General features: G+C 42.2%; 1 protein-coding gene across 3 annotated transcripts in view; it reads right to left on the reverse strand.

Moving 5' to 3' along the window:
* The window catches only part of ncor1 (nuclear receptor corepressor 1), a 47,271-nt gene that overhangs the window by 2,416 nt on the left and 28,358 nt on the right, over nt 1–16,497 (reverse strand). For 2 of the 3 annotated variants that reach the window (XM_028422563.1, XM_028422561.1), the window contains exons 18-44: nt 14,283–14,419; nt 14,089–14,182; nt 12,064–12,511; nt 11,828–11,951; nt 11,454–11,631; nt 8,966–9,129; nt 8,302–8,416; nt 7,714–7,799; nt 7,183–7,351; nt 6,965–7,090; nt 6,792–6,875; nt 6,459–6,709; nt 6,061–6,370; nt 5,639–5,866; nt 5,218–5,415; nt 4,641–4,790; nt 3,789–3,998; nt 3,544–3,679; nt 2,480–2,955; nt 2,189–2,305; nt 1,694–1,842; nt 1,363–1,580; nt 1,143–1,286; nt 757–902; nt 563–616; nt 296–469; nt 25–195 (exon numbers count right to left, since the gene is read on the reverse strand). In XM_028422563.1, the coding sequence (XP_028278364.1) occupies nt 25–195; nt 296–469; nt 563–616; nt 757–902; nt 1,143–1,286; nt 1,363–1,580; nt 1,694–1,842; nt 2,189–2,305; nt 2,480–2,955; nt 3,544–3,679; nt 3,789–3,998; nt 4,641–4,790; nt 5,218–5,415; nt 5,639–5,866; nt 6,061–6,370; nt 6,459–6,709; nt 6,792–6,875; nt 6,965–7,090; nt 7,183–7,351; nt 7,714–7,799; nt 8,302–8,416; nt 8,966–9,129; nt 11,454–11,631; nt 11,828–11,951; nt 12,064–12,511; nt 14,089–14,182; nt 14,283–14,419 (4,857 nt within the window). The remainder of the gene's footprint in view (nt 1–24; nt 196–295; nt 470–562; nt 617–756; nt 903–1,142; nt 1,287–1,362; nt 1,581–1,693; nt 1,843–2,188; nt 2,306–2,479; nt 2,956–3,543; nt 3,680–3,788; nt 3,999–4,640; nt 4,791–5,217; nt 5,416–5,638; nt 5,867–6,060; nt 6,371–6,458; nt 6,710–6,791; nt 6,876–6,964; nt 7,091–7,182; nt 7,352–7,713; nt 7,800–8,301; nt 8,417–8,965; nt 9,130–11,453; nt 11,632–11,827; nt 11,952–12,063; nt 12,512–14,088; nt 14,183–14,282; nt 14,420–16,497) is intronic. The other variant, XM_028422564.1, reaches the window with a different exon arrangement.

The raw sequence follows: 16,497 nt of genomic DNA on the forward strand, positions 1-16,497 counted from the left end.
AAGTGTAAAGACTGAACAGATCACCTGTGGATGAGGGTCGTTCATCCCAGCTCCATTGTGGTTGGGCTTGTCTGTGATAATCTCCCTCAGAGTGGACGGAGGACACTGACGAGGGTCGCTCCCCTCCAGTGTAGGCCTGACCCAGATTAGGCGATTTGGATTTCCTGCTGTTCGCTTTACCTTGCTTCTGCTTCCCTGCATATTCAATCAATAAAAGGTGTTAATAAACATAGGTTTCTTTCAGAACATGGACAATGTTAAAGACACAAGTTTTTGTTTCATGATTTTTACGTACCCATGCTAGGAGATGGACTGGCCTCCTGCCGACTGTCACTGCCTGAGCCAGGCCCTCCCTGCTGCTCCTCCTGTCTCTCCTCCAAGTTGCCCATCAAGGCTTTTCGGATTATGTCCTCCAAGCCCAGGTTACTGGCAGGGTCACTAAAGGAGTGATTCCTGGGATTGATGCTGCCTACACATCGCAACATAGTAAAAATATACAATGAGAAGGCAAACATCTGCTGAGTGAACTGTGAAATGTGGGATAAGTTTTAAAGCTACTTACTGGAGCTGGTGACAGCAGGCAGGTTAAAAATCTCTGTGCCTGGTTGTGCGCTTCCTGTAAAGAGAATTATTTACTGTCATTAAAAAAACTCTGAATTCAAATATTGCATATTGTTAAAGGTTATCACATGCTTCAAAGCTTGAAGAAATAGAAGTTATTCGTTCAAGACTAGAAGACTAAGAAGACCCACTTACCAACTTCAGAATCACCAACACCAGATGTGGAGTTCAACTTACGAAAGATCTCCTGCTTCTTGGATTTCACCATTGGTGATGTGTTCTCCAACTTGGTGAAAAAGGAAGGGAGATAGCTGACACTCCCAGGGGACCGTGAGTCACTCCTGGAACCAAATTGAGGGCACAGAGTCAAAAGTCACTCAATAAAAAAAGCATGTGAAGCAATAACAACAGTTTCAATCCATTGCAATGGCAAAAAAAATTAATGTCTCTCAAATTTTTTTTACTGTAAGGAAATCATACTGTCATCAAAGGCTACATCACTTTCCTACAATGTTAACAATGAACAACAAAACTGAATCAAACTGGTTTATTACACTGTTTTTAGCAAACTGTGCATATACCTGATCTCTGAGTTGTCAGCCTCTCGTCTCTGATGTGGAGGTCCCCCAGCCTCCTGTTTTTCTATGCTCTGGTAGGACTGTGGTGGAGAGATGGGTTCATAGTTCTCCATCTGCCGCCCTCCTCGGTCTGGTGACTTACCAGGCCTGAACAAAAAGGAGAGAACCAATTTTAAAAAAAGGAATTAAATTAGAGTCACTCTAACAACTACACGGCATGTACCTGGCTCTGGGTTTATCAGTGGCATTCTCTGGGGAAACTCTGCTGGAGGGTCTCTGGTGGTGTGGTGCCTGGACCTGGTTCTCAGGGCTGTAGCGGGTGGGTACCTTAACTCGACCTGAGGAGGACACAGGTGGCACCACACTCTGGAATGTGGCAGAGGCTGACGAGGAGGATGGAGGAGGTTCCTGATTCCGGGCAAAGTCCTGGGTTATGATATGCTACATTGCAGGAAGTGACCACAAAACCAAGTTAGTTAGGAATTCTGGGTTGGCTCACATGGTAATTGAGAAATATGAGATATTTCTTTTCCCTGTTCTCCAGAATTTCTTACCGAAATGTGGTCTGCTAAGGTCATGACTCTGTGAGTTTTGGGGACCTGTGAGTAGCTGTCAGCCTGGGAGGAAGGGGGCTGCTGGGAACTGGACTGTGGTGGCTCCCCTGATGACCGGTAACGGCTCATGTCGTAAGGGCGCATGCCAACTGTCGAAGGTAGACAAGGGACAAAGCATTGGGGATGTTTAGAGATTCAGGATGAGGTGAAATGTGATGAGACAGCAGCTGTGTCAAGAATAACTTGGAGTACAGTCTGGTGACTAACTTGTGTTAAGGAATGCTATTTGACAGTGTCATATGTCAAGGTCAGTGGGTTAAGTCATTCGAGGAATGGTACGTTTACTCATGAAGCTAATTATAGCCTGCCCTGCCAAAACTGCCTCCCCAGTGTTACAGACCAACTTTGAAATCAGACAAAATATTTTTAAAATTCATTAAATTAATTTTAGTTTAATTCTTCAGCAGATACTATACCCAAAGTCTGTGTTCTTACCTGCTGCCTGTTGTTGCCCATCTTCTGTTTTGTCCTGTTGAAGCTGCACTGGAGAACTAGCAGGACTTATTACTTCAATGGGTCCTCCACTGGTATTTTCATATCGACTGGAAGATACTGCAGGACAAGTTTGGAATTTGAGTTACAACATATGCCAGTGGAATGTAAAGTTCAGACATGGAATGAATGACATAACACTTTCTACAAAAGAAAGAATTGTTTAAGGGTTTTAACTAATGTGTTGTACTTTCAGCTTATTTGAACAATAGCCAACGTTAATTCAACACTCACAGCTGCTAGAGGAGTCAGAGCTCTGAGAGCCTCGCTCTCTTGAGTCTTTGTCTGAAGCTATCTGCCGTGTGATGATGACGTCAATGAAGCTAGCAGCTGTGATAGTCGTCTTTCCATGAGTCCGGAGCTCCTCCTCGATACGGGACTTTGTTTGAGGTCCCTTTTCTTTAATTCCAACACCAGGGCCCTCAGAGTAAGCAGGATGGGGTTTACCACCAGGCAGAGACATAGCACCATACGGTGAGTGTAGAGACCGCCTTTCTGCCTCCTGCTGCTGTTCAGAGAGGCTTGATGCTCGCCGGGCTGCAGATGATGAATTTATGTCGTCATCCCGTTCATGTTTGCTTTCTTTCACCTTAGCCACATCCATCTGTGGAGCAGAGGCTGCAGCATCCACCAGAGCAGCCAAAGCATCAGCTGCAGTGCTGTAGCGGGAACTACTCTGTGCTGCTGAAGTTGCTGCTGCAGAATGGGGCCTGGAAAAGAGTCGGACATAAAAGCTCAAAAACATATCCTTAAGGCAGGTTATGCAGTTCAGCACAAGGGCTTGTTTAGTCCCTCCAGTCCAGTCTGTATGACTTAAATTATGACTTTAAATAAATATCCTGTACAGTGGTCTCTCGCTATAACGCTGTTCACCTTTCGTGGCCTCACAGTTTTGCGGATTTTGTTAAGTGCACTGCTTTCCATGTTTTTTTTTTTTTTTTTTGTTCACAGCGCACTGTGTTCTGCAACCTGACTGTCTGTAAACCATTGTCAATCAATCTTCTCTGTGCTGTGTCTCCTGCACAGTACAGAATGCGTTCAGCTTGCCAAATTTAAATAAATCTTTAATCACTATCAGTGTGACTCTGAAGTGCTGTACTAAAATACTGGACTTTTTTTCTACAAAGGTTTAAGAAAAGTGTGGAGTGTTTTACAGCCTTAAAACATCTATAATAATTGTAAAAAATAAAGCAGACTACTTTCTATTGCGGATTATTTTTGGAACATGACCCATGTGATTAACGAGGGACCACTGTATACACATAATGTTTAGCAAGCTCTGTCAAATTAAAGCTTACATTAGAGGGGTGATGACACTCTTTCCCTGGAAGATGCTCGGCCGCTGCTGAACAACAACCTCCTGGGTCCTCAGTGAAGGAGATGGGGAGTGCAGATAACCTCGACTCCCGGGCCGGACAGGCTGCTCCGGTACACCTTATTGACACACACAAATTTATTATTTTAAAATAAATTGAATAGTGTGACTTCCTGTACTAAGGCAATATAAATGCGATAATATGAACTGCTAATTATTGCATCTCACCTCCACGGATGTATTCATTGTTTCGCTCTCTCTCACGGTCCCGTTCGCGTTCCCGTATTTCCCGTTCCCGCTCACGCTCCCGTTCCCGCTGCTCTCTTTCCCTTTCCTTTTCCCTCTCCTTCTCTTGCTGCTCCCTGTCACGTTCTCTGTCACGTTCCCTCTCACGTTCTCTCTCTGCGTTGGCGGCAGCAGTAAGGTGGGTTGAGTGGCCTGAGGAGAACAGGGAGAACAACATTTCCACATACTACTCATATGGTCTCAGCAGAATGGATCAGGCTTTCCTAGAAATCTGACCGTCACATTGCTCCAATTCTGCCAAAGCACAACCATCCAATGCAATAGACCACACACAGGTATCTACAGTGCTGTAGAAAAATTGCTGTTTAATTATTAATTACTTTATTAATTATAAATTACCTATTTATTAACCCTTTCAACAGATTGAAGTGTTACTCTTGGCTGAATTGTAACATGACTGAAGTAGCAACTCTAATATCAATACTATAATAACTTTATCAATAACTTTAGACTAACTATGATAACAAGGATTTAAGAGCACTCAATTTAAACAAAACAAATCACAACACACTTCGTTAAAATGTACAAAGATAAACAGGGTATAAAGCATTTATTTCAACTTATCCCCAGGAAAATAAAAACAATTATTGCGATTTAACAGTCAGTTTTGTGGGAAATCAGACCAGTTTCTGGGACTGGACTGCCAGAACTGACCTTTGACACCTCGGACGAGTGCAGGGCTGCACTCTTACAGAAGTGTTGGAACATGGAGATCGTGGCAAGGAAATTAAGGGAATATGGGGGAGAAGGGATGGGGGAGGGAGGGGTCCTCACCTGGCGATATGGAGGTTGGGTTGAAAGCCCTAGGAGGGAAAGGGGGCTGAGCTCCAGAGAGGTAGGCGAAGCGTTCCAAAGTGGGAGTACCTGTTCCCCCAGGGTGAGGCAACAGGATAGTTGGAGGCATCTGGGCTAGATCAATAATCCCTTTTACAGACAGAAGCAAAGGGCCAACGGTGAACAACAAGAACCGATTAATCAATTTCTGAATGTATGAACACCGTATACACTTAGCTGTAACCCATCACCTTTATCTATTAGTGCTCGCAAATAAAGATTAATCAATAAGCAACAGGGCTGCAAAGAGAGTGGAATATTGGTCAACTTGTATGAGGCAATCACTCAACAAATGGAGAGTTGAACCATACCCAATTGATAAATTGAGTAGTAGCCGAATTAGTTGCAGCCCTACAATAAAGAGCAAAATTTGTCTAGGTCATTTGCTTCTGGGCGTCTGGAAAAGGTAGCCACTACTTCACAAGCACAGTTTGCATTCTACAGTCCATCCTACCCACAGCCTCTCCCCTGCCTAGTTGGGGCAGGTGAAAGAGAGTCAGCTAGTGGAGGGCCATACCTCGAGCGCCTGCTGGGTAGGGAATAGCAACAGGCTGCTCCCGTGGTGACAGCCCTCTCGCCATGTCTGGCCGGGGGATGACTTGCATCTGCTGAGAAGTGATATAATCATTGAGGATGGTCTGCCGCGTGTTCTCCATGGTGTACAGCTGGTAGTTGTGGTAGCCTGTTGGGGACTGCTGCCTTGAGAACATGAATGCTGTAGCAGAAGACAAGAGAACAAGGGAAAAAAGTTACAAAACTTGAACAGAAGGCCCACAGATACTGATCACCACTGCTGACGTCAACAACTGAAAAAGAACCTGGACATGTAATGCCTATGAATTAGAAGGTCTAAGTTAATTTTGTGATTACTCAGGAGCAGGGTAATTATCATTCTTGTAGTTAAAGTAAAAAAAATGGAATGAGTTTAAAAACAGTACCAGGATCCAGCACTCTGTGGAAGGCCAGAGTGGGGTCAAGATGTGGAGGCAAATGGGCTCGATACACTTCTCCAGGTACAACAGGCCGGAGGTGGGGGTCGAAGGGGCTATGAGAGGCTCCAGGGTCACCACCAGACACAGGAGACTTGGCCGGGACATTGTCCCTCTGAGTCGGAGTCATGGCACTCTTTCTTTCATGTGCAGCAGATTTTGTAGAGTTCATACCACCTTCACAGAAAAAATATCAGAAATAAATACTAATCCAGTGACTTCAGTACTGGATGCATGTTATATGCTTAATCTGGCTAATAAGATGAATTGGTTTAGTCTGATTTAATTTTAAACAGTGTATAATTGTGATAAATATAACAGACAAGAAATAGAATGATTGGGAACATGCAGAGTTTAAGGATAAAGTATACCGTCTGGACCACGTCCCAGCATCGGTGATCCTCTTGACACGGAACTAGTGCTGTAGTTAACAGGCGTCCTGCGAGCATTGGTGTCCTCATACATGACCGGGCTAAGCTGGGATTTGCCCGCCTCCTGGTGTGTAGAACGGAGGACAGAGGTGGTGGAGTTGACCACAGAAGTGTGACGTACTGCCTTGCTGTCCTCGTATTTAACTCGTTCCATGGCCTCGAGCTGGGGCATACTGTGGGGAAGCTTTGAAGGGCTAGTGATGAGGGATTTGACATTGTGTTTGATAGTAGGCTGGTTCAGAGTGTGAATCTGGTGAAGATATGATGGAGTTAAAATATGTTAGTCCTCAATTCATCTACAAAAATAACTGTTTCCTTCACAATGGTAAGCATCTAACCTGAGATATGGGGCCCTCTATGAGCCTCCTGTCCGACATGTCAGGGGTCTTGCAGATGTCCTGACCAGACTGGTCTTGCCGGGGTATTTCATGAATAGATCGTCCCATCTCTTTGATAGTATTGACTCCCTCATATGGTTTGCCCTTACTAATACCCCCTTCAAAGGAGCGTATAGGTGGGCTCTCCCTCTTAATCTGTTTTCCGTATTTCATGGCATCCTCATAAGTCTCTGCAGCGGTTCTTGGTGTTCCTGGAAAGATTTGATGTATTCAGCTTACTGTTGGAGACTACAAGTGACTTATTAAAATAGGGTGAGCTTTACAATGATCTACCTTGCATGATGGATCCAGTGATCAATGGTCGTTCCTTGGAATCTCCATGGAGACCTTCTCTAGGCAAGGCTCGGCTAATTAACCCTGAGAAATAAACACAAACCCTATTATCACCCCTGATACCAAATACACAAACACCGACACACACTGCATTGTCAGTGATACATAAGCACCTTCGAATGGAGCTCCTTCCCTGCCAGGATGTCCTCTGCCGATGGGGCCTTCAATCATGTCATAAGGACGTTTTAGCTCATGGCCTGTACGGGGGCTGCGGGTGTTTTCCCTGGGGTTTTTAATAGCTATCAAGACATAAAATTGTAGGGTTAAGTTTGTGAAATTGGTAAACAAATACACAGTAGTTCTAGAACATCTCACTAATGAAAGCACTTACCATCATAGGAGAGGATGTGTCCACTTTTGCCTTCATAGATCACATGACCTTTAGCCAGTTGCTCTCCCCGGGCTTTGTCTGGGCTGCTCAGGTCCTCTGTGGCTAGCTTGGTGATCGTGCCCTTTAAAAGGTCTGCAGCTATGCTAGACTGGGACAGGGCTGGTGTACCCTGTTTTCATGGTGACACAGTAATGGGTAACATTAACAGCAATCGCACAGTGTTCCACTACCATCACGACAAGGGGGTGTGACATTTCTGTACAATTCTCTACTTCTTTCCTTATTGCGTATGGCGGTGTTCCGCCCCAATGCATGCACACACAGAGACACCTGCGCTCTTACAAACACAGAGAGACACGTTTGCACACATACATGTGAGCACAAAGGTTGGTGTGCACACTCCCAACAGTGGACAGAGAGCATTAATCTGCACTGCCATTTTTACTCATGAATACGCTGGTCACAAAAAGTAATTAGGGGGAAAAAATGGAAAAAACCCCTAAAAACCCCCACTCCTCCTCCTTTTATTACCTGAGTGATTGATCCTCTAAATGCCAGACCCTCGCCAACTTTCCCTGGGTTTCCTCGGTTATCCTGTAGGGATGGGACTGCAGAACCTGGTTAGAGACAGAAATAGAAAGAGTTCATTTGTAATTGGTGTATAGACCTTATAGTAAGTGAAAAAGTTCATAAAATAATGTCTGTAGCAGTTCTCAAATCTGGCACTCAAGAGGAAAACACAGCGTGGTATATGTAAGTGAGAACACAAGAAAGAAACTGCTTTTATCTGAAATCAAGGCTAAATTAAATTTGCATTATATTTACATAACCACAGATTAAGATTATTCTAATAGCTGGAAAAGGTATAAACTGATTTGAAATATGTAATTTATGTAACATCCATATTTGATGTACACAATGACTGGAATATTGTCCTTAATCCATAAACTACAATAGCAATACATATGATACACAGAGATTAGGGGAAGGTATTTATAAACTAGGTGAGTTACTTTATGTTTGCCTAACGCACAAATCAAATTTTTCAGATTTTTTTTTTAATGCTGTATTTCAAAGAGGAAAAAAATAGTAAAATCATCTAACAGTCTGTCTTCCTACCAGGCTTGTTAGGATCCTGCTGCCGAGGCAGGCCCAGTGAGATGGAGCCCACAGCGCTCTTCGTCCCCTCTGGCCCATAGACAGCATGTGATGGCAGGTATGTGCCAGGAGTTCCCTGAAAAAGTGCCATGTGTTGATTTCTTTGTGCAGTAATTTCTTTTATTAAAAATTGCAGCTGATTAAGCTATTCTCAGTAGTTGCTATCCGATTGCTGAAAAGTGCAATTTATCTGAAAAACAACTTGAATACGTACACCAAAACACTAATGTTTTAGTCCACCTTTATAATTATATGTACACAACTTTTGCTCATTTAGGGCCTGCATGCGGAGGTATTCCTAACCTGATCAGAGTCCTTTCAAAGTGTATTATCTATCGACTTTTTTGCTCAGCATGCGCTGTGAGTTCATACATGCATGTGTGCCTATATGACTTTATTGGCAGTCATATGACAGTAGCTAACTGAAAAATTAAAACATACCATCCAACCCTCTGACACACTGTCTACATTTTAAGGGAAAGTTTACATGGAAACTCATTGCACCTAATTAGGAAATTAGATTTGCCCATACTGAATCTGAAGGAAGGGTGTAGAGAAACAAGGGCAGAGTTGCTGCACTGGAATCTGCCAGAATACCACTGACATCTTGCCCCTGGTGACTTACCTGGGAGATGGAGCCTCCTTGGATGAAAGAGGGTTTGTCTGTTGGCTTGGTAGTTGGAATGAGTGGAGGGGGAGAGGGAATGTTTGGAGGTAGACCATGTCTGTACGTCACACGGACTCCATCTGGCATAATCTGGGCTAGTTGGTTGGGGGCAGAGTGGAGAACTAAAAAAAGAGAAAAAAGAAAATCTCACATCACTGTTTAATAACATTTGAGCATTTAACAGAAAGCCAAATAACATAAGTTTATGTTTCCTTTTATCTTCTGCTTTTTCAAAAACCACAACATACACACTTTCAACATAGAGGCTCCATTAAGCTTCATTTCCACAGTAAAGACTGCATGATTACATATTCAACTTCATTCTGACAAGATGTTAGTGGGCGGCCAACTAGTGCAGTAAACTATGCACTGAAGACCTCAGTTAATAGCCTGTTCTTGGCCTGAGGTAATTTTGGCCCATGCCCGATGCCTGCTCTACTGTCTCCTGGGAAAGCTGAGCAGACGAAATGGATCATAGCACACCACATACACCCACATAGACCGGGAGTAACCTCTCTGCAGGGAAAGTGCCTCGTGCTCTGCACTCTACAAAATCAAAAATGCAATTGGCTGTAAGAGTTCCTCCGGCGGGCATGGACGTCATCATCCTGCTGGCTCATACGTGGCCAGATAGGAAAACAAGCTACTCTGTGACAAACTTAAAAATCCCTGTTGTAGGCAGACTGTGTGTCATGCATTAAAATTCATGCTACAATTCAGCATCAGGAACAAAAAAATAATTTGAGGACATGTTGTTAATATGTTTTGCCCCAATGACAAATAGACACATATTACAGTCTAAGTCAGGTGGGCAATTATTTTTTTTTGCAAGACTTCCATAAGAAAAGCAAAGGGTCACGTTTTTTTCCCTATAAGTAATAATATAAATTGGAGACAACTGGCACACATTTTTATCATTGTAAGTCATTTGCTGGTTACTCGTCTGTCCTCTCCCTACCCTGTGTGTGTCCATGTCTACTTGTGTGAAAGTAGTGCAAGTATGAAAATATTTTTACTAAAGAAAAGCATTAGAGCTAAAACCAATTTTAACAGTATCAAAACCACAAAGTTCTGAAAGTGGGGTAAGAACTGTGCTTTTTAAGAGCAGATGAAAATGAAATATGTCGACCACAGCACCACTGTAACATCTGTGTTACGTCCGGTTACAAACAATGATTTTCTGCTGCGTCATGGAGTAGATAGTGACACAATGAAAGTGTGGCCACCAGAAGTTGAATCGCAATTGAAGTGTCCCAGAGGACCATAAACAACTGAACTTTGTCTGATATGCAATGATCATCCCCTTATCTAGCTTTAAATTGGGGCCACAACTTCATTAAAATGGTGCTTTGTTAATCACCCACCAACAGAGGGAGCACGACCTGTTGGCCAGTCAGAGCTGACAAAGTTAAATTCAAACAAAAATTGAAACAGCGTCCGACAGATGTAACATACAGTAGATATCTTATTTGATGATAAAGGTATTTAGACCGCATACGGTTACTGTACATTCATAAATATTAAAAAGTATTTGTATAACTACAGGCCCAATGTGTCCTAAAATGTATGTATCGTAATGCAACATTTATTATACACATACTGCATTTGCAGTAAATCCACTGTCAATAGTGTCAAACTGAAGACACAATGGGTGACGGATGAGGATATTTTTTACCCTCAAGTTAAGGAGGAGGAGTAGGTAAAGAGGTTTATGGGAGAGAGTCTGTAAGAAGAAACTTATTGACCTTAGTTTTAGACCTAGCATCATAAGACATATAGAGTAAGACCCTACCTGGTTAAATACAAACTATTAAAATGAAACCCTAATGTCAGTGAGCATTAAGCTGACCCAATTTTGTGGGACCTGCAAAACATATATTGCCCCATGGTCACACAGCCACTCAAGTCTATGTAATAAAATATCTTGGTGTCAAAGCTCAGGAGCTTACTGACAGCTGCTCGCCTCTTCGTAGCACTTAGACTAAAGGGCGCTAAAAGCTTTGCAAAATCAAGCCATAATGCAGTCTGCTGCTGATGTTACTGCTCTCCCTTCTGAAGCTAAGTGGTCGAACTGCCCAGAAGCAGAGAGTGTCCTTCTTTGACACACTCAAGTCATATAGCCTAACAATACACCACAACCCCTTTCCTCATTCAAAGGCACATCAAACATCAACACAGAGAGCAGCTCAAAGTGGGTACGAGGAGCAAACCAGGGTCAGCTAACTTTTTTTTTTTTTATCTCAGCTCAGGCTGAAGCACATTACAACAGTCCAGATAACCCTCAAACCCTTCCTTTTATGAAACTGTATGAAAACAAATGGGTTCTAAAAAAATGCATTAGCTATAAATAGTGCACTGTTAACAGCAGCAGGGAACAAGGCTGACAGGGCAACAAACAAAAAGAAGGAGATATACGATAGTAAGGATTGTTTTTTTGTCCTCTTACCATCTCTGTCAAGTACAGTGGGGCTGCGGGTGTTGAAGGTAGGTCTTCGTTCTAGTTCTCCCTGATCCTGCCTCTGCTTGTCCTCCTGATGTGCCGACTCATGTACTGCTTTGATCTGGTGTTGCAACATGACAAAACCACTGATGGGTATGTCACCAGGGCCAAATGGACCAGGTACCTGGATAATAAGGGACAAAAATCAGCCCAGAGGGATTTTGATGGTAAATATGAACTTGAACTGTCAGTTACATATTACATGCAGGTAAGTTTATAATGATTATCTCAACTCATATTAACTAATCACTGAGACTATTTTACATCTGCTGCTGCCTTCGGTTCCAGTCAAAATCAAACAGCGTGAAAATGTGACTAACCATGGGTGGGATAGCTGCAGCCCGCTGCTGCAGCTGCTGGATGTTGAGTTGGGCTTGCTTGGGTGAAGACACCAGCACTGAGCTAGGAGGGTTGAGCAATGAAGGTTTTTCCATGGAGAAAATTCTGCAAAGTTAATAATAATAATATTAATGACAAAATTCACACTCAAAACTACAAAACTTCTGCTAAAAGTAATTGACATTTCTGTAGTCACAACATGAAAAAAAAACCTCACCTTGGCCGTTCAGGCTCAGCTTCCACGTCCTCATCAGCACTGCAGGTGGCGCTGGAGTCATTGTCTGAGTGGAGCTCCCTCTGCCTTTCGCCATGATCTCCCTTTTCTCCTTTCTCCTTGATCTCAGGCTCCATTTTGACCTGAACATCTCCAGTCTTCATATCCACATCCTGAGGCTCTGTTTTGGGATGCACAGTGCCTGAGAAGGAAGCCATCCTGGCTTTTTCCTCCTGGGATCCAGCCTCACTCTCTGGGCTTTTCTCTTCCTTGACACTGAGTTCCCCATATGAAGGCTCTAGGACCTTTCCATTGCTTGCCTGACCTTTGTCCTGGTCAGAGCACTGAGCATCTCCTGCAGCGCTGTCTGTCCTCTTACAGTCACCAGACTTTAAGGAATCAGCCTGAGAGGGGGAGGGAGCACTCTCTGTATCTGAGCTGTTGTCACCGCCTGAGGAAGCATCACAGGATGAAATAGTGCATGTCAAACAATGCATGAAATTGAAACTTTCAAGACTTAAAATCATATTTAGGAAAATACATCATACGTAATTATAATGATGAAATGAATAATGTCAAAAAGTAGTGGTAGTACAAATGCTGGATAATCTGTCACAGGAAAGTGAATATAAATAGATTATAATTAAAAGTAAATAAATGATAAAAACAATCCTGCCACAGCCTAAATATCTACAGCATCAACCCATTACATCAACTAATAGCTGTTAATCTTGTCATAACATAAAAATATATATATATTTTTACATCCACAAAACTGTGTCACCTCCACTTCATACTATGTTAGACACATAACTACCCATATGCAATTTATTCAGTTACATTTTACTTAAGGACACATTTAAAAACCACTGTCTCCTGTATCTTATCTGCTTGCATATTTTGTTTATTTGATTTTTAAACTGCTAATGTTTGCCTACAATATACCCAAGGCCTTAAAGATACAAGAGAATCCTTTAAAGATAAAACGTAATCATCCATTCCTTTTGCACTGAAATGCAAACTGTGAAGACACATAGTACAAGGCAGAGCACAAACAGAAAATGTCTAAAAAAAATGTAAGAAAAATACTGCATATTTGAAAAAAAAAAAAAAATCAGCCTGCTGCATATTGTCTAAGCCACAGCTGTTGCCATAGTGATAAAGGTCCAGATGGTATGTCTATGCAAAAATTATTTGCAAATGCATAAAATGTATCAAATTGAAATCAGAGGCAGCTATACTGAACATCCAATGGCCAAAAATCAGGATGTTTTCAGCACACTTTAATAGAGTTGTGCTAATGCCTCTTACAGCTTAATGTGCAATACACAGTGTGAGATCTGCAGGCTATAGATCACCAGAGCCTCTACAGAGCAGTTTGAGTTTCTGCAAGATGATGAAAAAGTCAAACAAATGTGACAGAAAACCTCCTAGTGCCCCCACTTCTATTTTGTAAAAGTAGACGATGTTTAAATTATATGCAAGACTTCTGCTGCTGCTTTTCCAATAAAGGAGCATATTAAAATGCAGTGCTAGGATTACAAGGCAACATTCAAAATAGTCTATTTTGTTTAGTGTGTTATGTTTTTCTTTGTGTGTTACTCTGGACATGTAATGTGGGAGGGAGGCGGACAGCCTAGCAGCCTTGCTGGATCAAACGAGTGGACCAGCACTGCATGTTCAAAGAGCAGGGTTTCTTGAGTCTTCAAAGCCTCAAAGAGTTATGCAACAGATATCCGTGTAGTCAGAATAAGTCTGTATCTTTTTATCTCTTCCCTTTTTCCATACTCATTACTACAGTCAGCAGAGCAGGCACATCAACGCAAATAAAATTTCTCTCCATACACATTTAAAATTTGTTTGCCTGAAGTTTCACAGGACAGAAACAGTAAAAGTTATCAGACAAAGTGTAGCCTTCAATTATCTTGCCCCAGATTTAGTGCCTCAGAAAGTCCAAAACAGCAGGCTTGAGAATATATAAAGGTATGTTTAACAGAGTAAATGCTTCCTATCATCCATCTTTCTAACCTTCACTGTCATCTGCATTGTCTTCATCATCATCAGGTGATGCTGTAGCTAGACCGTCACCTTGAGACCTATCAGCACGAGTCCTTCGTGTATCCTGGGAAATACAAAGATGTGAAATTACCAACTTGTACACTGACATTAAAGATACAGTTCAATGACAGGCTATACCCGAAAGCAGATGGACAAGGGGTTACCTGCTTATGCTGCTGGAGCAGATTGTCCAAGTTGTGACGTCTCTTGTAATTGAAATAGAAGTTCTTGCACTGCGCTTCGCTTTTGGTGCCCACCATTTTGGCAATGGCTGTCCAGTTTCTCCCATGCTCAACAAGCCCTAGAGCAGCATGGAAAAAGAAAAGATACAAAATGAATTCAAATGAATTCATTTGTTATATATAATAAAAGCAAATCTTTTCTTAAGACTCAAGATTCTTCGAGTATGTAAAAAGCACAAGCTTCCAGAAGCTACTACCAACAAAAGCTGCTGCAGTTCTGTTTGTCATTCACAGTCATCCAGGTCAATTTCATTCAAGAACTTGAAGCCAGGCAACTGGACTTGTAGAGTTTCTGGAAGATATTTTGCTGCTCCTTTAAACAGTTTCATCAGTGTAACCAACCAGAACTCTACATGCCCAGTTGCTTTGCTTCAAGCTCTTGAACTGCTCCTGTTCTTATTGCTACTGAAGGAAAATGTCTAGTATTACTTCAAAATTACACTATACTCAAAGGATCCCTGTTGCTGTGGTTTGCTGTTGATCTTCCCCTATCCTGATTAATACTGTGCTGAGTGCACCATCAGCCTTGATGGTCTCATTAAACTTTGAAACTACTCTGCCAAGCTGCTGTGAATTGGAAGACTGCCATTAACCTTTGACCTTAGGGTGTCTCTTCTCTAAATCCTGCAACCCCAGTGACCTTCCCTCCCTCCAAGCCCTACTGAGACGAGGGATACTGGCAACTTGACAAATCACCACAGAGCTAAACACAAAACCCTATTACTGTTCCAGTTAAATGGGAGGACAAGGGCATCAGGGGACTGGTCAGAGTGACTCAAATGTTGCTAAAACATCCAGAAATTTAACATGTATCAGTGTCTTGTACACTGTGTGACAGAGGACTTCAGATCTCCATGCAGCCTTGTTGATTTTAACCACTATGGCAACTCCAAGCTTTTAAAATATTACACAACACAACAACCACTCTCCCACATGAGCAATGACACATTCTCATTGCTGTGCACACAAACCTCGTGTCTTATGAGTTAATTCTCATAATTTTTTGTCTTTACGTGACAACACTAAGATAAACGCCCAGATAACTGCTCAGATAACTGTTCAAGTTAACTGAACTCATTGAGCCCGACCAACTCTGACCTAAACATGACAGAAATAACAGCATTATTTGCATCACCATAGCAACAATGCAGTCAATGCAGTATTCATATCAGACAAACATCCTTGACGACTGTCCTTGAGAGGGCTGAATGTTAGACAACACTTGGCACTGACCACATTTTAGAATATGGAGATGGTACTAATACATATGTGGCATTTTTAAGTTTTTCTATCCCGACACTTCTGTCACTGTAGCCTGAAAGATCCCTACTGGGGAGTGACCAGTGGTAGATGGTAGAGTCAGCTGTATTAGGTAAGCTTGATATGTCATTGCCTTACTTTTTTTTTCCTGCAGGAGAACTTCTGATTTACCAAGTCAGACAGCATTCCATTAATGCCAAGTCTTTTGTAAATCAACAAGTTAACTGTGACTTGGAAGGAAACTGTTGCGCATGCATGACCAACCACACACAGCAACATAAAAGTGATTTCTGGATCTGGTTTGTCACATGACTGGTCTCTAGTGGTTACACTAATCCAGACCTATGAAGCATACAGGTCTGAATGCCTGAAGAGATAATAGTCAATGTATTTTTGCACAGGGGGACCAAATCTACCCACCCAAGAGAGTCTTAATTAATCTGAAATAATCCCTTTATTTACTCCCCCCGGGTCTATGGCTCTTGGGAATACCAACAAAGCCAAGGAAGGGGAAAGAGGGGGCCGTTTAATGGCATATGACCTCATTAATGAATGCAGTAGTGCAGCCTGAGACCAAACACACACAGTATGCAATAAATATTTCAAAGACTTTACAAGCCAATAACTTTAACATTTATCTATTTGTATATAAATAATATATTTGAAGGAAGATATAAATGTCCTGCTCTGTTTCTTCTTGGATGGCCATAATCACTTCAGAGAAGGCAGTCAAGCAGTGCAGCTACAAGAGAAAAAACTCTTCATGGATCTCTATCAGTTTTTGTGTGTGCGTGAGCAGTATTTCCTTTGTGCATTTAAGAAACAGTCAGAGCAAAGCAAAATATAATCATCAAAAGCGGAATTAAGAAAAACAGGA

This window comes from Parambassis ranga, chromosome 14 (assembly GCF_900634625.1).
Source record: "Parambassis ranga chromosome 14, fParRan2.1, whole genome shotgun sequence".
Taxonomy (NCBI): domain Eukaryota; kingdom Metazoa; phylum Chordata; class Actinopteri; family Ambassidae; genus Parambassis; species Parambassis ranga.